This window comes from Corythoichthys intestinalis, chromosome 5 (genome assembly GCF_030265065.1).
Source record: "Corythoichthys intestinalis isolate RoL2023-P3 chromosome 5, ASM3026506v1, whole genome shotgun sequence".
NCBI classification, from domain to species: domain Eukaryota; kingdom Metazoa; phylum Chordata; class Actinopteri; order Syngnathiformes; family Syngnathidae; genus Corythoichthys; species Corythoichthys intestinalis.
The window spans coordinates 11,117,053-11,144,739 of NC_080399.1; the positions used below are offsets into that span (position 1 = coordinate 11,117,053).

The window sequence follows — 27,687 nt, forward strand, 5'->3', positions numbered from 1 at the left end:
TGTTTTACGTCCATATCAATAAAAAATTCGGGGATTTAAGCATTTATTTACAAGAATTTTCACCAGAAAAGCTCTGTTTACATCAAGCAGCCGCTAGCTACATTCACTAACAGACTAGCATTGTACTTCTACATATTTACATAAAATAAATGCTATCTGCACGTTTCTTTTTTTTTTGTTTTTGTTTTGCTTTTAACCAAGAATCGAGACTGTTTTACGTCCATATCTATAAAGAATTTGGGGATTTAAGCATGTTTTCACAAGAATTTTCACCGGAAAAGCTCTGTTTACATCAAGCAGCCGCTAGCGACATTAACTAACAGACTAGCATTGTACTTCGACATATTTAAGTTAAATAAATGCTACCTGCACTTTTGTTTGTTTTTTGGCTTTGAAGCAAGAATCGAGACCATTTTACGTCCATGTCTATAAAAAATTCAGGGATTTAAGCATTTATTCACAAGAATTTTCACCGGAAAAGCTCTGTTTACATCAGGCGGCTGCTAGTTACATTCACTAATAGACTAGCATTGTGCTTCGATATATTTACATAAAATAAATGCTAACTGTGCGTTTTTTTTTTTTTTTTTTTTTTTGCTTTTAACCAAGAATCGAGACTGTTTTACGTCCATATCTATAAAGAATTTGGGGATTTAAGCATTTATTCACATGAATTTTCACCGGAAAAGCTCTGTTTATGTCCAGCAACGGCTAGCGACATTAACTAACAGACTAGCATTGTACTTCGACATATTTACGTTAAATAAATACTAACTGCACTTTTGTTTGTTTTTTGGCTTTGAACCAAGAATCGAGACTGTTTTACGTCCATGTCTATAAAAAATTCAGGGATTTAAGCATTTATTCACAAGAATTTTCAATGAAAAAAGCTCTTTGACTGTGATTCCCGTCGGTCAGCTTTGACGGCCTCGCCAACAATACAGGCCCCCTGTTTATCGGCCCCATGTGCCGTCAATACATTATGAAGTCTTTGGTTGTATCTGTTTGTAGATCTGTTTCGTTTTTTTTGAACTATTGACTTGCGCTAGCTTCGCCACTCCGAAGCCGTGAAATTGACAAATAACAAACAGCACAGAATTTGTTGAAATCAACTTCCCCAACTAATTAAAACCCCGCTAACTCGAAGATTAAGACTAATGTCAAAAATTCTGAACGACTGTTTTAATTGTCAACTTTTGAATAGCTGTCCAACGTAGTGACAACTGTCCCTGCAGGGTTAAACCTAGTTGCTGGTTTGAAAATAGCAATAGATTCCTTGTTACTTAAGAATGCGGACTAATTTGAGTAACATGTTAGTTACTGGCATCACTGTAGCTCATTGCCATTTCCATTCATTTCAATGGAAAAGATTATTTGGTCAGGGCAGGCATTCAACTCGTATCTCAAGGCACCGCTGTCTGAAGTATGATCAAGTCAAGATAGATCCCAGGCGCGGGCGCACGTGTGTGTCCGCATAGAGAAATGTGTGTTGAAGGATTGTATGTGGTGAGAAAGGGAGATAAGATGTGTGTGTGTTTGTAAAGAGAACAGAGAGAAAGAGAAGTGAGATGGGAAGGAGAGGGTGGGAGGAAGAAAAAGAAATGGGGTGATGCTGTGTGTGAGTGTTGGTAGGGTGGAGGGCTGATGGGGCGGCGGGTGCTGGGGGGGGGGCAGGCACAGTCAGTTCTGATAACAGCAACAGTAGGAGGAGGATGAGCCGTGGGACCGCCCCACTCTCTCGCAGATATAAATAGGAGGTGGATTGTTTTACTCCACTCATTTCTACTGAAGGATGAGATCCCTGAAACACCTCAAACATCACTCCAGGAACAATGTGGTGAGTTCACAACTCCGAGATGATTTTCAGGTTGGGGCGCTGCACCGACTTGTTTTGCAGTTTTGTGTCTTTTGCAAGTGTGTGTACTTTGGGAATTTCAATGGCATAGTCTCAAAACATGTAGACAAGTGTTTGTAGCTCTATCACGCGTACGTTTTCCGGTAGCAGCGCTGGTTTGTCCGCCGATGCCTTTCCACTCACAACTTTCCACACAAAAGTGCGGCCTTGCGCAATTACCGAGACTTCCTCTCTCCTCCGCCTTGTCATTTGTCTTTTTCTCTTTCATTTTGTCAGCCTTTCATTACGCTCAGCTTTCTCTTCTTTCTCTCCTGTCTCACTCACTCAGTCTTTCTGTCTCTCCAGCTAGCCCTCCATCACCCCTCCTTTCCCTTTCCTTTCTGTCTTCCCACCTCTCACATGCTCACACAATCTCTTCTTCCCTTCCCTCTTCTCCCCTCTTTCTTTATCTTTCAGCCCCTCCATCTCATTTCTCTTTTCGTCTGACTACATCCCTCCCTCCTCTCCTCCCCCGCCCACAGTTCTTTCTCCTTTCCTCCATACCTCCCTCCCTCTTTCTCTTTTCTTTCTCACACACAAACACACACACACGCTTTTCAAACACACCCAGTCACTCTTTCCTTTTCTTTCACACACAAACACTCACAGTCTGTCTCTGTCTGACGACTTTAAAAGCAGTAATTATAAATGACGTGCTTATCAGGGCATCCAGGTCTACTCTACTCACCCCACACAAGTCATTATTGCTTCTCTGTTGCCGCTGTTTCCCTTTAATTCCGTTTTCGTTTCACGATTCTGTCCAAAAACTCTTAAATGTATATCATGAACATGAGACAAGGTAAAGGTCAGAGCTTGGCACCGCACATTTACAGAACAAGTACATGCACTCCTGAAACCAGAGGCCAATCATATGTTGCTTTCATTAATTACATACTGCTTCACTTAGAGACTGCAACTCTCTGCAATCGCGCTATAATTTCCAGAGAGTTATGCATCAGCCTGGAATACTGAATGAGCATAAAGCTCAATCAAATGTCTGTTATGGATATGAGCCTGCCTGCTGGTATGTATCATCTTGTTAAGCCGGCCCAGTGTGGCATACAGGCAATATGAAGTCCTCCACACTGAGTGTCTCTGAGTGGAAAGCTGAGGTCCTTTTTTAACTGTAGCTGAATGGGACTTATAACTCCAGTGATAGGTCTGAAGACTCTCTGGCCAGCCGAGCTGGCTGAGAGATCCCACAGGAAGTGCTGGGACAGTCCACGGAAGTCAACTTCCTGACCGGACCTGCATCCCTTCTTGTGTTCCTTATTATTCTGCGACATAGCAAGGAAGGAAGTGGAGGGCTAACACATATCTGCCGTTTTATCTCCTACAGTGCCCTCCATAATTATTGGCACCCCTGGTTAAGATGTGTTTTTTAGGTTCTAACATTTTAAAATTTTTAATCGAGTTAATTACAGCTTAAAAATTAATTAACCGTAATTCATCGCATTTAATCGCAATTCAAACCATCTATATAATATGCCATATTTTTCTGTAAATTATTGTTGGAATGGAAAGATAAGACAAAAGATGGATATATATATTTAACATGCGGTACAAAAGGACTGTATTTGTTTATTATAACAATAAATCAACAAGATGGCATTAACATTATTAACATTCTGTTAAAGCGATCCATGGATAGAAAGACTTGTAGTTCTTAAAAGAAAAACGTTAATACAAGTTATAGAAATTTTATATCAAAACCCCTCTTAATGTTTTCGTTTGAATAAAATTTGTAAAAATTTCAATCAAAAAATAAACTAGTAGCCCGCCATTGTTGATGTCAATGATTACTTACACAATGCTCCTGGGTGCTGAAGCCTATAAAATCAGTCGCACCCAAGCACCAGCAAAGGGCAGCAAAACACAACAAGTGGGCCTTTCACTCTTCTGTCATTTAAATCTGTCTGAGCTGGGCAAGTGCGTTAATTGCGTCAAATATTTCAACGTGATTAATTTAAAAAATTAATTACCGCCCGTTAACGCGATAATTTTGACAGCCCTAATACATATATATATTTTTTATTCAAATAACATGGGACTTTAATGGGAAAAAAGAGAAAAATCCAACTGTTTTCCGAAATTTCCAGGTTCACGGTGAATCAGTAACAGGCACACTTTTGCTCAATAGACGATGTTTATTGATTAGAAAATGCAGAATAAATGAGATTTATTGATCACAATCCCACAAAAGCAAGCAAACAGATATCAAAAACAAGCAAACAAATGGTAACGTGATGCTAGATTTGAGTTTGTCAATCTCAGAATTCCCGCGTTACGTTACAGCACAACTAGTTGTCCCTTAGAAATGAAAATCGCTTACCGTGACAAACGAGTGAGAAGCCAACAACACTCCAGTAAAGCGGCAAAAGGACAAAGCCAGGCGATCCGTACGTGACCTGCTGGCGGACTTCACTGGTCGCCCGGAAATGTTCGTTTTTTGTAGGGACACACCCCTCAGAGGCGGAGAGGCCAACTTCCGCCCCCGAGCGCGCGGCCTCGTCCAATCACAAACATTTAAGCTACTTTTGGTTCAGCCCCCTTGAAAAAGGGCTTTTCACATGGGACAAATGAGCTGTGCTGCAACAGATGCCAACAAATGGTAAATATTATGGGTGCAAAAGAAGTTATCTCTATGGGACCCAGGCGTGTAGAAAAACAATACTATGGTACAAAACAAGTTGTCTCATGAGATTCTCAAGCGCGTCTCCTAACTATGGGAACAAGGTGAAAAACAATAGAAGTTGTTACAATCTATGTCACAGAAGCAATTATACATCACAAAAGCATAATGTAATATTTTCCCACGTCACCAACCTTCAATACAAGTGCATTTATTCAGTGGGGGAAAAAAATCCCACATAAAGAAATAATTATTCGACATCAAATAATGTGTGTCACAATTATTAGCACCCCTGGTGTTGTTAATACTTTGTACAACCCCCTTTTGCCAACAAAACAGCACCTAATCTTCTCCTGTAATGTTTCACAAGATGGGAAAAGACAGAAAGAGGGATCTTCAGCCATTCCTCTTTGCAGAATCTTTCTAAATCATCCAGAGACCTGGGTCCTCTCCTCTTTACTCTCCTCTTCAGCTCACCCAGCAACAGATTTTGATTTAAAATGTCCTGGTATTTCAAAGCATTCATGATGCCATGCACCCAGAGGTGTAGCAAGGGTCCCAGGGGACCCCAGGCAACATGCAACATGGGACCGCTGCGTGCAGTCATCTTGGCCATAAAAGTGGCGAAAACTAAGCACTTTACACTCATATGGATGTACAACATCATTTTAAGATGCTAAACTAACACCTTCCCTCTTAAAGCAAATGTGCAATGCGAATATAATGTAAAGAACGCTCTCCTGGACGCAGCGAGAACGAGTGGGATCAACCAGCCAACGTAACAGGAAAAACATGAAACGGTCGCGCTGATAACGGCTCTAACTTATAAGAACTTTATGGCATGTAGAGGAAATACTTACATTCGTTCATGGACGCACAGATTAATCCTCTAACAGGTGGGGTGGCCGTCCTCTGCTCGAAATGCGCACCTTACGCTTACGCCTATTCTCGTTCTCAGAATATGCAGCGCTTGTGACGTAGGACAATAACAGGACTGGTTGCTATGGGAACCTACGCAGCGGCATACCGCATACCCAAGGAACCTAAAAGGAGTATTAAAATTGCTAATAAAATCGTTTAGGATTATTTTAGATGCATATATGTTATATTTTTCTTATAGAGTATTCAACGAGGAATATGATAGACACATTAATAGACTTTCTTGGAAAAATGACCATTTCTTTAAGTAGTCACATGAATAATGAGGTGGCCTGTGAAAACCAACATACAGTATTACAGCAAGGGTTTATCATAAAATTCTTGGTGAATCACTCTTTGCACATGCATGCAGTGTTAAAACAGATTGGACTTGTTTAAATATGTATGTTAATTGGGGCTGATAACAGAATTGTTAGATAAATTGCCAAATGAGTCCATGGTATTGAATCACTCCAAATACTTGTAGCTACAACAGTGCGGTGAAGCTGAGTGTGCAAAATCTGTTGGCCTTCTGGGGGCCCCTGATGACTGGGGGCCCTAAGCAATTGCCTGTGTATGCCTAATGGGACGCTATGCCTCTGCATGCACCCTAAAGAGGTTCCCAGGGCCTGTGGAAGCGAAACAGCCCCACAGCATCACTGGCCCACCCCCATACTTCACTGTGGGTATGAGGTGCTTTTCAGCATGCGCATCTTTCGTGGCACGCCAGACCCACTTAAGAGTGTTTGTTGCCAAAAAGCCCAATCTTCAAAACAAAGCACACGGTCCCCACTTGGTCTCATCTGACCAAAGCACACGATCCCCACTGGGCTGTTTCGCTTCCAAAGGCCCTGGAAACCTTGTTAGGGTGCATGGCATCATGAATGCTTTGAAATACCAGGACATTTTAAATCAAAATCTGTTGCCCTCTGCCCGAAAGCTAAAGATGGGTCATCACTGGGTCTTTCAGCAAGACAATGACCCTAAACATATGGCCAAATCTACACAGAAATGGTTCACCAGACATAAATCAACCTCCTCCCATGGCCATCTCAGTCCCCAGACCTTGTTTTGTTGGCAAAAGGGGGTTGTACAAAGTATTAACACCAGGGGTGCTAATAATTGTGACACACATTATTGGATGTCAAATAATTATTTCTTTATGTGGGATTTTTCCCCCACTGAATAAAGGCACTTATATTGAAGGTTGGATTTTTCTTTTTTTCCATTAAGGTCCCATATTATTTGAATTAAAAAATATATATTAAAAGCTAAAAAACACATCTTAACCAGGGGTGCCAATAATTATGGAGGGCACAGTATATCTAATGCTGTAGGGGATTCAAAGCTAAGAAAAAAGACGTAGTTGCTTTGAAGGATGAGACTTTCCCGGCATCCTTTGTGGTCATTTTGGCAAAAATAAAGTGTAGAACCACATAATACTATCATGTTGCATGAGGCTAAGACAACTCATTTGGTTTGTATTAATAGAACTGTTACCAAAAATCATGAGGCTAAAATGAGGAAATGCATCTCAATGTGGATACTCGGTATTGCACAAGGTCAGGTTTTGTAACAATTTAACTGAAAGAATAGAGACAAACTACAGGTTCTGTTAATTTTCCTGTTTCAAACTGTATTCTGTTTCTTCTAGGGGGAAGAGAGTGGAAGGATGGTGCGGGATTACCCAAAGGTGACTGAAGGCCAAATGGACGTGGGAACACAGACAGAACCTGTAGTGGTTCTCTCTCTTGCTCAGGCAGCTGTTCTCGGACTCATCTCCCAAAATGAAATCTTTGGTGCCACAATAGCTCCAAATGGTTTTTACACAGGCGAGTCCAAAGAGGGTCCGCCCGCACCTCCAGAAGCAATGGAGTATGAGTGTGCAGACCAGCTGATTGGCGCTAATGGGGACTACCTACCTGAGCCTGCTGGGGACACGACATCTCAGCTTAATCCTTGTGAACGGAGACAGCCAGTTCCCCGTGGACTGAGGGCTAAAAGACCCAGAAGCGAGGGAGAGTTTGTGGCTAACACGCCCAAAGCAGCAAGTCCACAAGCTCAGATCAAAGGTGAACAGATTGAGGCTGAAACATCTCCTGCTTGCATGAACAACAGGTGTATCCCTGCCAAGCAAGAGACTCCTATTACAAATCCAAAAACCTCCTTGAAAGAGCAAGCCTGTGGAAATTGTCCTTCATGTGTAAAAGAAACATCCCTACCAGAAGTAGACAGACCACAAGGAGAGCAACAAGAGGGAAACGTTAATAGTGACAGGAAGGAAGAGGAATCAGTGGTGGAAGAGGAGCCAGAGGAGGAGGCGCTAAATCTTAAAACCACTGGAACTACTGCTTTGGACAGTAAATATTACGAATCCAACGACGTCGCCTACGAACCATCTGGCGTGGCACTACCGGGGGAGTATGAGGAAAACGGCCAGGCCATGCTCTGGTCGGACCCCGAGGGCCTCGCCAGGCGAATGCAGATAGACCGGCTAGACATCAATGTACAGATCGACGAGTCTTACTGCGTAGACGTGGGTGAGGGTCTAAAACGATGGAAGTGCCGAATGTGCGAGAAGTCTTACACGTCCAAATATAACCTCGTCACTCACATCCTGGGCCATAATGGCATAAAGCCCCACGAATGTATCCACTGCGGAAAACTCTTCAAGCAGCCCAGCCACCTCCAGACTCACCTACTGACCCACCAAGGGACTCGCCCTCACAAGTGCACCGTTTGTGAGAAGGCCTTCACTCAGACCAGCCACCTGAAGAGACACATGCTGCAGCATACTGACGTCAAGCCCTACAGTTGCCGCTTCTGCGGCAGAGGCTTCGCTTACCCCAGCGAGCTGCGGACCCACGAGAGCAAACACGAGAATGGTCAGTGCCATGTCTGTACACAGTGCGGCATGGAGTTCCCCACTTACGCACATCTGAAGCGCCATTTGACCAGCCATCAAGGCCCTACAACATACCAGTGCACGGAGTGCCACAAGTCCTTTGCGTACCGCAGCCAGCTGCAGAATCACTTGATGAAGCACCAGAACGTTCGGCCCTATGTTTGCCCAGAGTGTGGCATGGAGTTTGTCCAGATCCATCACTTGAGACAACACGCCCTTACTCATAAGGTACTGACACTACAAGACAGTAAATTGATAGAACTGAGTCAGCTTTCACACGCAGACACAATAGTCAAAAACTCCTCGGAGATTCAAAGCCTATTCACTCAGCAGTCAATACAAGAATCCTCTAAGAAAATTAGGATTTATACACCACTCTGACAACTTGTCTTAACTATCTGAAACAGCATGCATCCCTAATCTTCAATAGATCTTGAACTTCCTGTTTGGCTCAATTCCCCATTGATGTCAGTTTGGTTTTGCAAGCTGTTTAAAGCCCTTGGACTCTAACTGAATCACTATTGATCTCACTAGCTCTATCTCAAAATAAAATCAGCTGTATTTCAATGTTAGATCGATAGAATTTCTATTTTAACTGAAAGAATTATGATTAGTTATCGAAACATTTGGCAGAGCAGTGATAGACTAAAGAGTTTACGACTGAAGTTAAGAGACCAATGCAAATGTATACTTATAGGTTTGTGAGATATACGTATTTCAGAAATGCTTAAAGACTCAATCCATATTTTATATCTACTTTACAAAGTATCTTTTGATGTAATCCCTCTAGACCAGTGGTTCTTAGTAAAGATGTCCCGATCGATCGGGATCGGGTCCAATCATGTCATTTTCAAAGTATCGGAATCGGCAAAAAAAATATCGGACATGCCTTTTTTTAATACAGGCATGTCTAATTGTATTTAATGTTACAGACAAGATGTCTTACACTCACCCAGAGTAGTTTTGGCTTAAAGTAGGGCTATCAAATTTATTGGGTTAACGGCGGTAATTAATTTTTTTTTTTATTAATCACGTTAAGTAATTAATGCATGCACTGCACGACCCACTCACGCATTGTCGCGTTCAATCTATAAAGACGCCGTTTTACCTATAGATAGCGTTACAAAGCAGCGTATAACGAGTAGAGAGAATTTAGATAGCCTTTGGAGCCATTTATTTGTGGCTAAAGCCTTACAATACCTCTCTCAGCAATTAAAAATAACATGGGGGACAATGTGGGGAAGAAAGGTAGTAGTTGATCATTTTCTTAACATCCTATGTTCTTTCCCAACGCAGAGAAGATATATCAATTGGTGTCCCTACGCACAGTCATGGTTGCACTTCCCATCATGCATTTGGGCAGAAGTTAAATGGCTGCAGTATAATTTACTGAAAGCTCAACAAATACACTAGATGGCAATATTTAGTTACAATATACAAAGTCACATTTATCCTTTAAGAATTACAAGTCTTTCTATCCGTGGATCCCTCTCACAGAAAGAATGTTAATAATGTAAATGCCATCTTGAGGATTTATTGTCATAATAAACAAGTACAGTACTTATGTACTGTATGTTGAATGTATATATTCGTCCGAGTTGTATTCATTTTTTTCTTAATGCGTTGCCAAAATGTATATGATCAGGAAAAATGATCGGGAATGATTGGAATTGAATCGGGAGCAAAAAAAAAAAGCAATCGGATCGGGAAATATCGGGATCGGCAGACACTCAAACTAAAACGATCGGGATCGGATCGGGAGCAAAAAAACATGATCGGAACAACCCTAATTCTTAGCCTTGCTAAAGATACCGAACCTCATGTGTTTCACACGTGCATTAACCGGACCCTTTTGGAATTAGAAACATCTTTTTTTTTTCCAAAATTAAAAAATCGATATATGGCGGAAAACACTCAGGTGACTTGAAGTTCCGCTATGAGACCGCCAACTTGGCCAAATTTCAAAATTGTCCGATATGCATGTGTGATAAATCTCAATTTTCTGTGGGAAGAAAATTTTTGAACGGGAGGGCATTTTTAAAATAAAAAAAAAAAAAAAAAAAGTTTTTTAAACAGCAAAACCCCACCTGGAGGTGAGAGCATGCGAGAGCAGAATTACAGACGCCATGACTTTAATGAGATATTCTCGCGTTTTTACCTTGTTTCGATCCAAAAACTCGATTTAGCGTGTATCATTGAGTGTCAAGACACAGCTGTGAATGGGCGCAGCTGGATTTTGGGGGGATTTTATGGGTGAAACATGGTAATATAACAAGGGTCACGATGCAGAAATCGCAGACATCAAGGAGTGGTTGCGATTTTCTTTTTTGTATATTTACCCTTTTAAGCGTTTTTTTTTTCTTTTCTTTTTTTGGTTCGATTATTTATCATATAACGTATCAGAGAAAATACGACAGTAACAAAAAAAAAATACAATTAAGCGATAGTTATGAGGTAGATAGCTGTGACTTTTTTACAGACGCCAATTTTTTCATTGTGACGTAATCTGTTTAAAAGTTTATAATATGCGAGTGAATAATTTTTTAAAGTTTTTTTTTTTTTAATGAAATATTAGACATCAATTAATTATTCTAAGCTAAAAATGATAGACATTTTGAATAATAAATATAATTAATTACCTTCGTTTTATGGCTGGGTTGAAACAAAAGCCGTTGCGCAACGTCTGTAAACGGGGGTTTTCAGGGTAAAACGGACAGATTAAAAATAGTTTGGGGGCTTAATGCGCCATGAATCTGCTATGGCAGCATATAAACATATTGTTCTATCAAACACAACAGTTGTTTTGTCTTAAAATACAGCAGTTTCTTTTAAAGAGGAGTGCAAGAGCAGAAACTGCCTTTTCAGCCTTGTCTGTGTTTTCCGCCATATCTAAGCTAGCAAGCTAAAACCCAAGTGAGTTTCCATTCAAATTTCTTCTCATTTAGACAGCATGTTTTTAAAATGTGTGTTTTTATCTTAATGCCACCAGCATCATCAGACCACTATACCAAGACTGGCTCAATGCGCGTATCTTAGAATTTTCCTTTGAAATTAGGAGGAATATATCGTTTATTGTTCAACATTAAACCTGCTTGGTTGCATTAACCTTGACGTTGCAGTTTCTGTCATGTTTACATCTCAAATGATATCAAATGTAATGAAAAACACTGCACAAAATGATCAAATCAAATTTGTACACAAAGTCGTTATGTTAAAAAATAATAAACATAAATCTTCTCACGAATCCAATAAACAGTGTGAATTTACAACAAATAATTTTGCATTTCAATGGCTTTTCACATTGGAAAATGAAATTAAACTCGTTTAATTTCTCCATGTTTCTATTTTTGTTTTCATGTCGACATTCTCACCCTATCACATCCTTGCCACACATAGTATTTTCATGGCGTAAAATGTGAGGCAAATGCTGTTGTTTTTTTATGTAGACGGTGTAGACGTTATCTGTAGGTAGAGGTGGGTAGAGTAGCCAAAAATTTTACTCAATTAAGAGTAGCGTTACTTCAAAATAATATTACTCAAGCAAAAGTAGTCATCCAACTTGTACTCAAGTACAAGTAAAAAAATTATCCAGTGAAAATAATACTCGAGTAATGAGTAACATTGTGAGTAACTGCTTTTTTTTAAACAATGGTATTTTTTTTTCTCCCAGCACAAACTTATCTATATAAACTGTTGTTATAATGATACTGTACAATAACCCATTAAAGAAATAAAAAAATATTTTAAAAAATCATTGAATTCCGGCGAGAGAAAAAAAAAGAAATGAAGCATTATTAATCCAAAGAGCATGAGCACCCTCTAGTGGAGAAAGTAGTTCCTAGTTTCAATAGTGAATACTTCCTCCTTCATAGGTATTGTTATGAAATTAAAAGGATCCTATCTCCGGTTTTCCGTGGTCAATCAGTTCCAAATAAAAACTGGGAGAGAGTTTTAAATCCACGCTTTCGATTCACGTTGAGGGCAGCGCTCTATGTCAATTACTTCATATTTTACAGTGCTTTAAAGACGCCACGTGATTGAACAGGCTGGCGTGATCATACAATGGCAAGCTTGCGTCAGATTGGTGTAATGAAGTCATGTGATTATTGTTGCGACGTCTCATTGGGGAAATTGGTACAGTTACTCTTAAAATAATAAATCTAGTACGTAGAAGAAAGAGGAAAAATGAAATGACTCTTGTTTAGGCCAAAGTAGAGAGTAGCGTTTTTTTCGTCACAAATCTACTCAGGTAAAAGTAAAAAATATGGTTCAGTAAAACTAATCGTAGAAATACATTTTTCTCAAAATGTTACTCAAGTAAACGTAACGGAGTAAAAGTAACGCGTTACTACGAGGGCTGTCAAATGATTAAAAATTTTAATCGAGTTAATTACAGCTTAAAAATTAATTAATCGTAATTAATCGCAATTCAAACCATCTATAAAATATGCCATATTTTTCTGTAAATTATTGTTGGAATTGAAAGATAAGACACAAGATGGATATATACATTCAACATACGGTACATAAGTACTGTATTTGTTTATTATAACAATAAATCAACAAGATGGCATTTACATTATTAACATTCTGTTAAAGCGATCCATGGATATAAAGACTTCTAGTTCTTAAAAGATAAATGTTAGTACACATTATAGAAACTTTATATTAAAACCCCTCTTAATGTTTTCGTTTTAATAAAATTTGTAAAATTTTCAATCAAACAATAAACTAGTAGCCCGCCATTGTTGATGTCACTAATTACACAATGCTCATGGGTGCTTAAGCCCATAAAATCAGTCGCACCCAACCGCCAGCAGAGGGCAACAAAATTCCAAAAAACACAAGTAACAAGTTAGCATTGCACTGTGCTCTCATTTTAATCTGTTTGAGTGGGGCATGTGCGTTAATTGCGTCAAATATTTTAACGTGATTAATTTTTTAAAAATTAATTACTGCCCGTTAACGCGATAATTTTGACAGCCCTAGTTACTACCCACCTCTGTCAGTAGGCCTGTTGTACTTCCTCATACCAAGTGAGAGTCAACCTTCCACTGAGCAAACCAGTGTCTCCTCCCCCTAGACCAGGGGTCCCCAAACTACGGCCCGCGGGCTGGATACGGCCCGCCTCCACGTTTGGTCCGGCCCCCTGACCCCACAAAAAAATTGGGGGTGGGGGGGGGGGTGGGGGGGTGGGGGGTATTTATTTATTTTTTCCAATAGTGTTATTTATTTCCTGGCTTTTTTTCTGTGAAGAACCCAGAGAGGGTTATTTTGTTATTATCTATTTAATTAATAGTGTTATTATTATTTATTATTATATTATATTATTATTTTATTTACTATTGTTCCGTGAAGAATCCAGAAAGGATTATTTGATTGTGGCTTTCTGAAAAACAATAAATCTTTACATTTAGGCACTCCTGCAATCGTCACACCTTTTCTGTTACAAACTGACCCCGGCCCCTCATCAGAGAAGGAAAAAGATATGTGGCCCTCACAGGAAAAAGTTTGGGGACCCCTGCCCTAGACAGAGGACTAGCTGTTGAAATAATTTGAATAAAGCCTGTGAATTGAGGACTAACTATTCCAAAACCTAGTCTAAAACGCCACTTTGGCTCGATTTAGTCAGTGTCGAACAACAGGGCCCTGCATGTCTTAACTTTCGCCAAACCCCTGGGGTTCGATTGAGCCCAAGTTAAGAACCACTAATCCAGAGTACGAAAGTTGCTCATACCCTTCTCTGGCTTGGCTTTTATGCACTATTGGAAAGATTCTTCAGGGATCCTCTACAGTTCGGTTGGTATGGTCATCTTGCTGTCATCTCGGTCTTCAAAAAGGGTTGTCTTAATGACCCAATTGAGATAGGGAAAAAAGATCTCTTCAAAGACGTTGGTTGTTTGCAAGGCCCACACTAAAGGGGAAATGTTGTAGTTTGTAGACAAGAACTGACTTACCTGAGGGTGTTTCAGTAAAATGAACATTTTTATTTTCTTCTAGAAACTCCAAAAAGCATAAGTCCAAAATTCCAAATCCGTTCAGTGATAACAATGAAATTCAATACTCATGGGTAACCTTCCTTTTTTTCCTCCAATAGGGAATGAAAGAATTCAAATGTGAAGTCTGCTCCAGAGAGTTTACCTTGTCTGCCAACCTGAAGCGACACATGCTAATCCATGCCAGCGTGAGACCCTTCCAGTGCCACGTGTGCTTCAAGACTTTTGTTCAGAAGCAGACCCTTAAGACGCACATGATTGTCCATTTACCTGTGAAGCCGTTCAAATGCAAGGTGGGTGAAAACTGACTTGCAGCCACGACTGGGAAGGAGCTTTTAAAATATCTGCGCTCACCTTTTAGGTGTGCGGCAAGTCCTTCAACAGAATGTACAACCTCCTCGGCCACATGCACCTACACGCCGGCAGCAAGCCTTTCAAATGCCCTTACTGTAACAGCAAGTTCAATCTAAAGGGCAACCTCAGTCGACATATGAAGGTCAAACATGGCATCACGGATGGCACGATAGAAGGACACGGTGAGTCACTCACAGGGGAGTTAATACCTGAAATGATCCGGTGGCAATTTATGTTTTACCGGCATAGACAGAGATAGACGTCCAGTGCATTTTAACTGGGAGGGGCTGGCAGCGAATGATCGCCGTCAATGGCAGTAAATGGGTTGAGAGTAACAATTCTGTAGAGTTAATCCTCTTTGGGGAAACAAATGAGCTGAACCCTATTGCAGTTCACTTCAGACAGGAAGGAGGCACACTCTGGATTGGTTGCCAACCAATCGCAGTTAGTGTCAATACAATAATTAACTCCTCATCACAGGTTTAAGGTTTGCATTCCTGCTTCATTTTTATTGTGCACTTTTTGATACTTTATTTTTTAGCCTTCCTTAGTTTGAGTGTAATTTGAATGTCGGCCGCGAGATGGTGGCAATGTAATTACACTGACAGTCTAAATTTGACTTAAAAAGAAGAATGAAAATACAGGGGGCAAATAAGTATTTAGTCAACCACCAATTGTGCAAGTTCTCCTCCTTGAAAAGATTAGAGAGGCCTGTAATTGTCAACATGGGTAAACCTCGACCATCAGAGACAGAATGTGTGAAAAAAAAAAAAACAGAAAAATCACATTGTTTGATTTTTACAGAATTTATTTCCAAATTAGAGTGGAAAATAAGTATTTGGTCACCTACAAACAAACAAGATTTCTGGCTGTCAAAGAGGTCTAACTTCTTCTAACGAGGTCTAACGAGGCTCCACTCATTACCTGTACTAATGGCACCTGTTTTAACTCATTATTGGTATAAAAGACACCAGCCCACAACTCAGTCAGTCACACTCCAAACTCCACTATGGCCAAGACCAAAGAGCTGTCGAAGGACACTAGAGACAAAATTGTAGACCTGCAGCAGGCTGGGAAGACTGAATCTGCAATAGGTAAAACACTTGGTGTAAAGAAATCAACTGTGGGAACAATTATTAGAAAATGGAAGACATACAAGACCACTGATAATCTCCCTCGATCTGGGGCTCCATGCAAGATCTCACCCCGTGGCGTCAAAATGATAACAAGAACGGTGAAAATCCCAGAACCACATGGGGGGACCTAGTGAATGACCTAGAGAGAGCTGGGACCACAGTAACAAAAGCTACTATCAGTAACACAATGCGCCGCCAGGGACTCAAATCTTGCACTGCCAGACGTGTCCCCCTGCTGAAGCCACTACACGTCCAGGCCCGTCTGCGGTTCGCTAAAGAGCATTTGGATGATCCAGAAGAGGACTCAGAGAATGTGTTATGGTCAGACGAAACCAAAATAGAACTTTTTGGTAGAAACACAGGTTCTCTTGTTTGGAGGAGAAAGAATTCTGAATTGCATCCAATGAACACCATACCCACTGTGAAGCATGGGGGTGGAAACTTAATGCTTTGGGGCTGTTTTTCTACAAAGGGACCAGGAGGACTAATCCGTGTAAAGGAAAGAATGAATGGGGCCATGTATCGAGAGATTTTGAGTGAAAATCTCCTTCCATCAGCAAGGGCATTGAAGATGAGACGTGGCTGGGTCTTTCAGCATGACAATGATCCCAAACACACAGCCAGGGCAACAAAGGAGTGGCTTCGTAAGAAGCATTTAAAGGTCCTGGAGTGGCCAAGCCAGTCTCCAGCTCTCAACCCCATAGAAAATCTGTGGGGGGAATTGAGTGTTGCCCAACGATAGCCCCAAAACATCACTGCTCCTAGAGGAGATCTGCATGGAGGAATGGGCCAAAATACCAGCAACAGTGTGTGAAAAGCTTGTGAAGAGTTACAGAAAACGTTTGGCCTCCGTTATTGCCAATAAAGGGTACATAACATAGTATTGAGATGAACTTTTGGTATTGACGAAATACTTATTTTCCACCATGATTTGCAAATAAATTCTTTAAAAATCAAACAATGTGATTTTCTCTTTTTTTTCACATTCTGTCTCTCATGGTTGAGGTTTACCCATGTTGACAATTACAGGCCTCTCGAATGTTTTCGAGTGGGAAAACTTGCACAATTAGTGGTTGGCTAAATACTTATTTGCTTGCCTGGTACACCAGACTCACCGCTGTTCCAGCTACTGAGTCTGGCCACCATTCAGCGGATACAATTTCCAGGGCGGAGCAAGCCACAGCAAACAGACAACGGAGTGGACCAATCAGCGACAGGCAGACGTGACGTTAGTAAAACGACGAGGGCAGGACGAGGGACTTGTGCGCGGAAGTAAACATACGAGGAGAGCGGAGTTTATTCAACATGGCTATCGCGAGACAGACTGTTGTCAATGACTCGTGTCGATGTGTTTTTGGTAATTTAAAACTGATTTTACCGTGGATTGGAACATATTCTCGCCTCTCCTGTTCACCATCTGTGTTGTTGTGGAGACGACTTCCGACGCGCAAGAGTGACGTTGCTCGTTAAGAGCACGTCACGCAAATAAACGAATCTAATTTGTCGATTGATATTGTACCTGCTTGAGAGGCCGTTAATGGGCTGGTTCCCAGACTTTTCTCTCAGTGTTTGAAAAATACAGGGAGAACAGTCTGGCCGTGCCAGGCAAATTATTTGCCCCACTGTACCTCCAGAAATCAATAGCTGTAAACTCGTTTCATAAAGTGTGTCTTTCAGTGTAATTGTAATAGCTGTTTATTGTGAGACAAGTCCAATAGTTAGAAAAAAATGGGGGTTTAAATAGTTTTTTTTTTCTCCCCCACCATATCCACTTATGCAGGTGTGGCCTGAAACAGAGGGGGGAATTACAGTGATTACTTGCTAGTTCGCGCTTCAAACTTCGTGCCCTCAGTCCATCGCAGATTTTTTTTTTCCCACAATGAAAAAATTAATCAATAAAGCATGTGAAGAAAGACAATGGTGGAAAGCAAGTTGACCTCACTCAAGTCATGACACCTTTAAGAATTTTTAACTGTAATAAGAGTTAACTTAAGATGTCAACTTTTGCTGTCTCAAAAAATATATAAGATTTATGTTGTATATAACTGCTCATATTACAAAAGTAAGGGTCCCTGTACAAGGGGTTTCTGATTTTTTTTGTCATTGATAGTGTTGTCACAGATTACTTGAAAAGTAATTTAATTACTGATTAATGATTACGCCTCAAAAAAGTAATCTAGTTACTTTACTGATTATTTTATCATTTAAGTAACTAAGTTACTTTAAAAGTAATTTATTGGTTACTTTTTACGAAATTTTCTCCTGTTGCTGCCTCAACATAAGAATGACAACAGAAAAATGTCATTGCATGTAATTGACTTTCCGATAATTGAATTTAAAGGGGAAGATCAGAATTTTTCACATACGGCTTAATTTTCGAGTTAGCTGGGGTTTAATTTGTCGATGGAGTTGATCTCAACCACCATTGACTCGCACTAGCTTAGCCACTCCAGGGCCCTGAAACTAAAAAATAACTGACAAACTGCATGGAATGTGTTGAAATCAACTCTACCGACTAATTAAAACCCTGCTAACTCAATGATTAAGCCTAATGTGAAAAATTCTGAACTTCAAGTTAGGGTTTAGGGGTTAGTGTTAACAGCATATCGGTGCCAATGTAAAACGGTGCAAATTGACAGCACAATAATACACAACACACAACTGAATTGTGCAATAAACAGTGCAATAAACACAAAGGTAGGGGCAGGCATGAATACACACACACACGGTCAATTTGGCCACAAAACCTTAGCACTTTACACTCAATCGGACTTACAACACAGCCCAAAGATGCTAAACCAACACGTCACCTCACGCCATTAATGTGCAACACGAATATGATGCAAACAATGTTCGCTGACTACCCGCCATTGCAACGGCAAAGCTACGAAACCGCCGCGCATGTAGTGGCTCCAACCTATCGCTGGAACCCTCTAGAAAGAAGGAAAAATACTCACATTCATTCATGGACACACACAGATCAACATTCCCTCGCACATCTCAACAGATTTGAACGTGCACCCTCGCTCCGCACACATTTCTCAGTCCCAAAACACTTAGTGCGTGTGACTTGAGACCATAACAGGAAATAACTATGAGCGGTTACCATGGAAACAAACGCGTAGTGGGAACTTTTTCTCATTAAAATGCTCTTCATACATGACTACAAAATTCTTAATTCTACATACATTATGAGGCAATAACAAAATAGTAACGCACAGACACTAAGGAAACTATCTTTAATCAGATTACTGGTTTGGAAAAATAAACGTGTTAGATTGCTCATTAGCAGTGTTGTTAATAACGGCGTTAGAATATAACGGCGTTACTAACGGCGTTATTTTTTTCAGTAATGAGTAATCTAATTAATTACTTTTCTCATCTTGGCAACGCCGTTACCGTTACTGAGGCGGGAAAGGCGTGCGTTATTATGCATTACTAAGTTGGTTGAATAAAAAAAGTCTGAGAGACGGACTCACGGAGACGAGTGAGCAGAGCAGGAGTGGGGAAGACGCCTTTGCAAACGCGATGCTAGGTGGCTCCAATAATACCTGACTGTAGCCATAGCCTACAAACTACGGCTAGATGATACGGTAGATATCACATATTATAGAACTAGATGCAAATGACAGACACGGCTGCATTGGCAACAAGTTTTAAGGACTACATGCGTTAGTAAACAGCCGCCATTTTAAAGCAGTAGACCTCTCGGGAAGGCTCTGATGGAGAGATCCTTCCTAGCGAACCTAAGTAACTTTTTTTTTTTCTTTTTTCCTTAAATCTAAAAATCCTGACTTAAATCTATCTTTAAATGATGAAACAGTTTTAAAACTTACACATGTTGAAAGTAGACGGAATGGAACTAATGCAATAACGGGAGCAATTTTAACAACTTCAACGGTTGAGTCACAACTTTAAATGACTTCCACACATAGCAAAGGTTACTATTTAGTTATCGCAATACCCTTGTGTCTAGTTAAGTGGAGGGTAAAGAATTGGGGTAGGGCCAGTTGTCCCCAAAACCCTTTAAACTTCACATTGTGTGACCTGTTTTTTTTGGTTTTTTTTGTTTTTTTTGGGGAGAAAAAAAAAACATGAAAATTATCACTAGTTACTTTGCCAAGTAACTAATTACTCTTACATTCAGGTAACTGAGTTACTAACGCAATTACTTTTTGGGAGAAGTAATTTGTAACTAATTAATTACTTTTTTAAAAGTAAAATTAACAACATTGCTCAATCCTGAAAGAAAGTAATCAGATTACAACAACGCGTCAGTCAGAATAATGGTCATTGATATGTACCTATGTGAGTCGTTTCTTGGGACCCTTTTAGCCCAAGACCCTCAGAAATTTCATTCCCCATTGTATCCACTGAAGAGTGAAACGTCGATGGGCTTCACATTGCATTAATGTCAGCGTCTGTCCCTAATGCACTTTGACTCAGTGTGTACTGTAATCTAGAGGCCGGGTGTTTTGATGTTTGCTTGTCAGTCCCTAGCTGCGTATTTAGCAAATATAGCAGTGTCTGGATTAGACATGCCCGTCCGTATCAGCGGAGAGTGATACTGACGTGGGGGAAAGGAGCCAATCGCGTGCCTGTCTATACTCACTGAGGCCATGTGTCTTTGGAAATAGCTGCGGGTGTCTTGTTGAGGACAGGGTTGAATCATATTTCTTTTTTCTTTTTCCCCTCAGAGCCCCCTCAAGACACAGAAGGACAGGGGGAGTATGAGGAGAGCTTTGAATTCAGCGAGCGAGAGAACCGGGCAAACAACAGCACACCAGACATTTCTAAACTATCTCAAATGGAGTATTACAGCACCTATGGGAAGGGAGCAGGTCGCTGCAGTACTGCTTGAGTTAGCAAAGCCAGCCCAAAATGAATCTGAGGGGACAGACGACTTTTTTTCCTGCAGTTAAGAAGCTTGGGATGTTCTTCAAGAAACCGAGCAAAACTGCATATTTGTATGCACTGGAATTAGCTGCAATGTTACGAAACTCCATTGCCAACTCCACTCACTGGACACAATTAGGTAACTCCATTGCTGCAATAGTGTGGAACAGTGGTTGTCTTTTTTTTTTTTTTAAATTTTACAAGTACCACCTAAAAATATATAGCTATCCAAGAAAACCATCATGACCAACATTAAAATATGGTAGTGCTGTTGGCTAACTGTCCATCAAAAACAATCTTTTTAATTCAAAATGGCTTATATTAATGAGAATATTTCATCATACCGTAGCCAAAGGTTGACATTTCTGTGCCATAAATTCATGTCACTGTTGTTTTCGTCAACGATGGCGTTAACGAAAATATTTCGTCGACAAACACTTTTTTCATGACAATGACGAGATGATAACGAACTAAAAACATGTCTTGGGAGCAGAGGTTGCGCTAGACATTTTCTTTGTCTGTCATTTTGACTGACAGGGTCATAAAAATCCGGTCATAATCTATTTTTACCCGTCACTTAAATTTTTAAAATGATAATGATGACATATTCAATAGTATTTAGTTTTCATTCATTTTTAATTAATATTGTAATGCTTGCTTGGCGGCGAAAAATTAGACACGGAAGTCGTGGTATTTTTCTCCCTCTTTTTACTCTGCTTACCGCCAACACCAACAAAACAACAACTCCGCCCCCACAGAAAAAGAGGCAACTACATAGACCCCAATCACCAACGTCACACAATGATCTTAATTGTGGTTGTCAGCCCAAAATCTTCTAAATATATATTAAATGCATCTTACCAGATATAAAATGACTACTACATAGTCTGTGGTGATCGTTTGGTGCCCAGATTTCTTGTCGAATTACAGCAGTCCATCTCGCTCTCCTCTTCGGGTCTCTCAGAATACGGTAGAACTTCAAGTCTCTCCGTCTATCTTCTCTGTTACTGCAACCAACCACCACACACGCCTTCACCATTTTGATTATTAATGTTAAAGAGCAGAAAAACAAGCCGTAACAAGAGGCATGTACGTAGCGGTTTCACGACTTCAGTTTTTTCCGTCACCGTTTTAAAAAACCGGTCAACGACGGAAAATATTCGGTTAACGCGACCCCTGCTTGGGAGACTAAAACATAATGACACGAATGCCAGTTTTCATCTGACCAGACAAGAACAAGACGAAAATGCACCATAGTTTCTGTCACGTGTTCACAATCTGTGACATTTTATGTGTCGTTAGCCTGCATCGTAGCAGTGTCTGGTTGTACACTCATGTGGCGTGCTGCGCCACCCCCAACTCACCCGCTAGCGTCGTCTCCAGTCTCCCTATTGCTTGTTTTGAGACACAAATACAAAGATTTGTCTTCTTATCTTGGCAAGAGAGCATAGCATTCACGTTCAAGTAAGCATCAGACTATTGCTAAAGGCAGACGTCCTCTTCAACTCTCGGACAACTTTTTTTACAATTACAGTAAAAAATTTTTTTAACTTTATAGAGGAAAACATTTTTATTAAACATAGACTAAAACTGGACCGAATGTGTCTTTTCATCAACAAAAACTAGACGAAGACATCTAAAGAGAGAGATGACTATAGTATGACTAAGACTAACAAGTATTATCGTCCAAAAGACTAAGACGAAAATTAAATGGGCCACTAAAAACAACACTGATCCATGTTGACTATTGCCATCTTCCTCCTTTGAAGCTAGCTTTTAGGGTGGCTGGTTGACTAGCTATTGCTCAATATCTACCATGCTGTTTTGATCAAAGTCTTTGTCATTCATTCTGCTACAGTCGCCTTCTTTCCGCTGCCACAAATATTCACGCAGTCAACTATTTAAAGGTGCACAATTTAGGATTTGCGCTTCAATTATTCATGAAATGGCAACAACTTGTTAGCCTGCAAAACTACTGCGGTCAGGCCAGTCTCCACAAGGAACAACAGTCAAGCTAGCAGTCCCTCGTCTGGATCATTGTTTGCCTCATGGTAATGCAACATGGTGGCTTTAGAGTGCAAGTCCCAAGAATGGATCCACTTCAGGGGGACACTGACATGAAAAAAAATCTGTGAAATGAAATCACACGTCATAATTTCATGAGAGTACTTTGGTTCGAGTGTTGGGGTAGTCTAGGATGCCTCAGATGTAGATCGGTCCTTGGATAGCTCAGATTTTTTTTCTTGATTTTTTTTTGGTACTAAATAGCTTTTATATTACAATACTTTAGTTTGAGTCTAGGGGTACTCTAGTTTTCCCCAGAAGTGGACCCATTCTTGGATTGCTCCCTGTTTTTTTTCAAATAAAGGGACTTGCAATTTTTGAAATCAAAGGTTTGAATAGAACGTGAACCAATACTCGAAGCGAGTATAGGTTAATACAGATTTTGCTTTGATCACTTTGCCTATCAATTAATTAGGTTAATATTCGTGAGAAATGTGGACCTAACCCCCGTCCAATAATCTGTTTGGTCTTATTAATGTCCCGTCCCCAGCAAAAAGTGTACATTCAGGTTATGCTGTTATATTGTCCCTACCAATGTTGAGACCAAACCTACGCCCTCAGTTACAGGCTGTTTGAATTGTACTGAAATGCGTGAGAATTTTTTGTTGTCCTTAAGTAAATGCAGTATAGTAGCAGTTTCACATATTGTCAAAGTACAATGTTTTAATATTTTGAGTCTGAAAATGGAAAATTTCTAAGCTTATTTGAATTTCAGCTGGAGACAACTGATTTGTGTTAGTCATGATTGCAGTGTTTTAACCCCCCCCCCCCACCCCCCACTGGAAAAATTATTCACAGGAATTGTGTGTTGGGAGGTGGTGCAAATATAATGGTTGGTTCCATTAAAAATCTACAAACAAATAAATCTGAAAAATGCCTAACCGTGAATACGCTTAGAGTATTCCTAATAATGTCGTCTCATATGATTCCAAGCCACTGCAACATTATGCATCTCTGAAAAAAACAACCCGAATAAATGAGAATTTAATGTTTATAAACAAAACCTTAAGAATTCAAAGAATCTGTATTAAACGGATGTGTAGTTGGGCAGTGATTCTTTTGTTTACAACTAGAGGAAGCCCGTGCACCACACTTGTTACGTTACTGGTGTTAAAACATGCATCCGTTTGACCTTAAATAGCCAAAAATCATACAAATTTTAAGTTTGATACAATGGTGTTTTACACTACTGCAGCTGCAATTACCGTATTGGCCCGAATATAAGACGACCCCCTCTTTTTCAAGATTCAAGTTTGAAAAAAGATTTTTTGAACACCAAATTAATTTTTATACAGAAAATAATTACAGTACATCTGAAACAAATGATTATAACAATATATTTGAGAGAAAAAGCATGTTATTTTGCCTCATTCAAATCTTAACATCTGAACATTTAAATATGTAAACCAGGGGTCCCCAAACTTTTTCCTGTGAGGGCTAAATAACTTTTCCCTTCTCTGATGAGGGACCGGGGTCAGTTTGCAACAGAAAAGGTGTGACGATTTCAGGAGTGCCTAAATGTAAAAATGTATTGTTTTTCAGAAAGCCACAATCAAATAACCCTTTCTGGATTCTTCACGGAACAAAAGTAAATTTAAAAAAAATAAATAAATAACAATATAATACAATATAAGATAATATATAGGGCTGTCAAAATTATCATATTAACGGGCGGTAATTAATTTTTTAAAATGAATCACGTTCAAATATTTGACGCATTTAACGCACATGCCCCGCTCAAACAGATTAAAATGACAGCACAGTGTCATGTGCACTTGTTACTTGTGTTTTTGGGTGTTTTCTCGCCCTCTGCTGGCTCTTGGGTGCGACTGATTTTATGGGTTTCAGCACCAATGTGTAATTATTGACACCAACAATGGCAAGCTACTAGTTTATTTTTTGATTGAAAGTTTTACAAATTTTATTAAAACAAAAACATTAAGAGGGGTTTTCATATAAAACTTCTATAACTTGTACTAACATTTATCTTTTAAGAACTACAAGTCTTTCTATCCATGGATCGCTTTAACAGTTAATGTTATTGCTATCTTATTGATTTATTGTAATAATGAACAAATACAGTACTTATGTACTGTATGTTGAATATATATATCCGTCTTCTGTCTTATCTTTCCATTCCAACAATAATTTACAGAAAAATATGGCACATTTTATAGATGGTTTGAATTGCGATTAATTACGATTAATTCATTTTTAAGCTGTGATTAACTCGATTAAAATTTTAATCGTTTGACAACCCTAATAATAAATTATAATATAATATAATATAATATAATATAATATAATATAATATAATATAATATAACATAATAACTAATAATAACACTATTAATAATATAATGTAATATAATAAATAATAATAACACTATTAATTAAATCGATAATAACCAAATAACCCTCTCTGGGTTCTTCACAGAAAAAAAGCCAGGAAATAAATGACACTATTGAGGGATTTTTTTTTTTGTTTTGTTTTGTTTTTTTTGTTTTGTTCAAGGGGCCGGACCAAATGTGGAGGCGTATCCGGCCCGCGGGCCGTAGTTTGGGGACCCCTGATGTAAACTAAAAGGCAATCAAATTCGTAAATGAATGGCCTCTGGTTTTTGAAATGTAAATAAACCAATTTATTGTGATAAAACAACAAAATTGCAATGTCTGCATTAACCATCAAAGTGAATTCTAACTGTAACTGTAGTCTTGAAACAAATCTGAATAAGGAAAAACATTGCAATAAAATAATGCAAACTGGTTAAACTTGAGAGTAGCTGAGATCTGTCATGACAGAACATCGCTTCAATGATATCTGGCGCCATCTAACGTCGTGAATGGGTATAACGTCTAGACCGCGAGACGATCCTCACTTTTTCAGTCTTATTTCAATGCAAAAACACTGTCTTATTTTCGGGCCAATACGGTAATTTCTAAGTAAATACCTCTATGACAGTGCAGATCAAATTAATTTTATGTTATGGATTTCATCGGCTAGTGTGCCTAATGACGTACAAAAAAATTACTGTCACTGTATTTGAAAACAAGTGGACTGTCCGCAATGGAGAATATTTTGTAGTATCATATTATCATCATGTGAGCCTACTGTGTGCACATTTGAAGAAAAATGCATTGATCTTTTTATACTGCACTTACACATTGAGACAATCCTTGATCTATCTACTGTATGTAAAGTAACAAAAAAAGGTCAGGGAGGGGGATATGTGTGTTAAGGTGCATTTTAATCACCAAAGTTCAACATGCTGCACAGGAGAACTTTGCTTTGTGCTGTTACGAATAAAATATGTCTGCAAAATTAGCTAAATACCACTGGAACTTTACTGTACATTGTTGTATGTTGACTGGTACCCTGACATGAATAGCATTGAGGACCGCAGTTTACCATCAAGGCGTTAACTGTCACACTTGTGTTGATCTAACAGTCAATGAATGTAATGAAGTGAATGAAATGTTTTCATGAAAACAGAAAATCTAAAGCAGCATACCCCCGTTGCCAAAGGATCTGAGCTAATCTTGCAGCGACAGGCGTCATCACTCTTTTCGAGTTGGGACACTGGATTTCTTAAGGTCCAATTTCAGACCTTGTGAAATTGCATTCAGGCTCCCCTCCCAGATTCAATTGTAGATCTCTTCAAACGATTACCAGACTCCAAGATACTGCTACTGCATTTTGCAAAAGCAATGCAAAGTTAGCATTCATATCACATTTTTTTTTAAATGAGTGAACGGCGACATGAATTGTCCTAGAAAAAAAGTCAAGGCAGAAATATGAAGTGCCCCGTTGTGTTGTGGGAGGGCCCGCCATCCATCACGTTGTGAGACGGTCTCAAGTGATGAACGACAACCTCACACTGTCTGACAGGGCCGTGGACCTTGCAGAAAATCATTCAGGAAGCGCTCAATATATTCAGTTTTCTTAAAGTTACGCCCCCGAGATAAAAAAACAACAACAACTCAAACCTAAACAGTATACGTGCAAAGTGGATCATACATTCTAAATAAAAGTGTTAATAAAATGGGTCTGTTTTTGTCTTTTAACTTGCTAGCAAAAACTGAAGTGAACTCCAAGTCAGTCGAGCTGTGGTTCAGCAACTGGAGGCTTCAGACCTGCATGCGGCTCTTTAGGACTGCTATAGTCGCTTTTTCAAAAATGTTTGAAAAAGATGCGGGAGGGAAATAGAGTTATATGGTTTCTGTAGGAGGACAAACATGACACAAACATTCTTCTAATTGTAATTGTAATGAAGTTAAACTTGAGGCAGCATTGTACAACTGAGTAGTCACATGGTGCGTCATTCTTCATAGAAACCACTGCAGGGAAAGTAAACATTTACTGTATTTTCCACATTATAAGGCGCATTGGAGTATAAGGTGCACCTTCGATGAATGGCCTATTTTAAAAACGTTTTCGTGTATAGGGTGCACTGCATTATAAGGCACAGTAGTAGTAGTAGTGGTTGGTATTGCATTATGCATCCACAAGATGGAGCTGAGCTAAATGGAATGTCATGCCATGATTAACCCATAGACTTCATAATGATATTGACGGGTGACATTCCCCATACACTGTGCCAAGTCTTCAAGTAGGGGGCCGTTCTACACTCTCCTTCAGTCGTTCACAGTTAGGTTCAAAAAGTACAAAAGCTGTATCGCATACGAACAAGACGGATTGTCTCAGGAGTGATTTGTTTGAGGATTCAAGGTAATTATTTTATTTTTTGTACCATGCATGCATTTTGAAACGTTGTAAAAAGAATCAATGGGAGACATTAACCGCTAGGGCATTGGAGTCATAATTCGCAATATTTACGTAAAACAAATGCTCACTGCTAGTTTTCTTTTTTTTTTTTTTTTTTTTTTTGCTT

At 39.5% G+C, this 27,687-nt stretch overlaps 1 protein-coding gene across 1 annotated transcript; it reads left to right on the plus strand.

Annotated features, from left to right (window-relative positions):
* Positions 1–1,796: 1,796 nt before the first annotated feature.
* znf710a (zinc finger protein 710a) lies at positions 1,797–27,622 on the plus strand. The gene is made up of 5 exons (XM_057836024.1): positions 1,797–1,837; positions 7,099–8,577; positions 14,447–14,638; positions 14,707–14,881; positions 20,533–27,622. Exons 2-5 carry the CDS (start codon positions 7,117–7,119, stop codon positions 20,694–20,696), a joined length of 1,992 nt encoding a protein of 663 aa, XP_057692007.1. The 5' UTR covers positions 1,797–1,837; positions 7,099–7,116; the 3' UTR covers positions 20,697–27,622.
* The last annotated feature ends 65 nt before the right edge of the window (positions 27,623–27,687 follow it).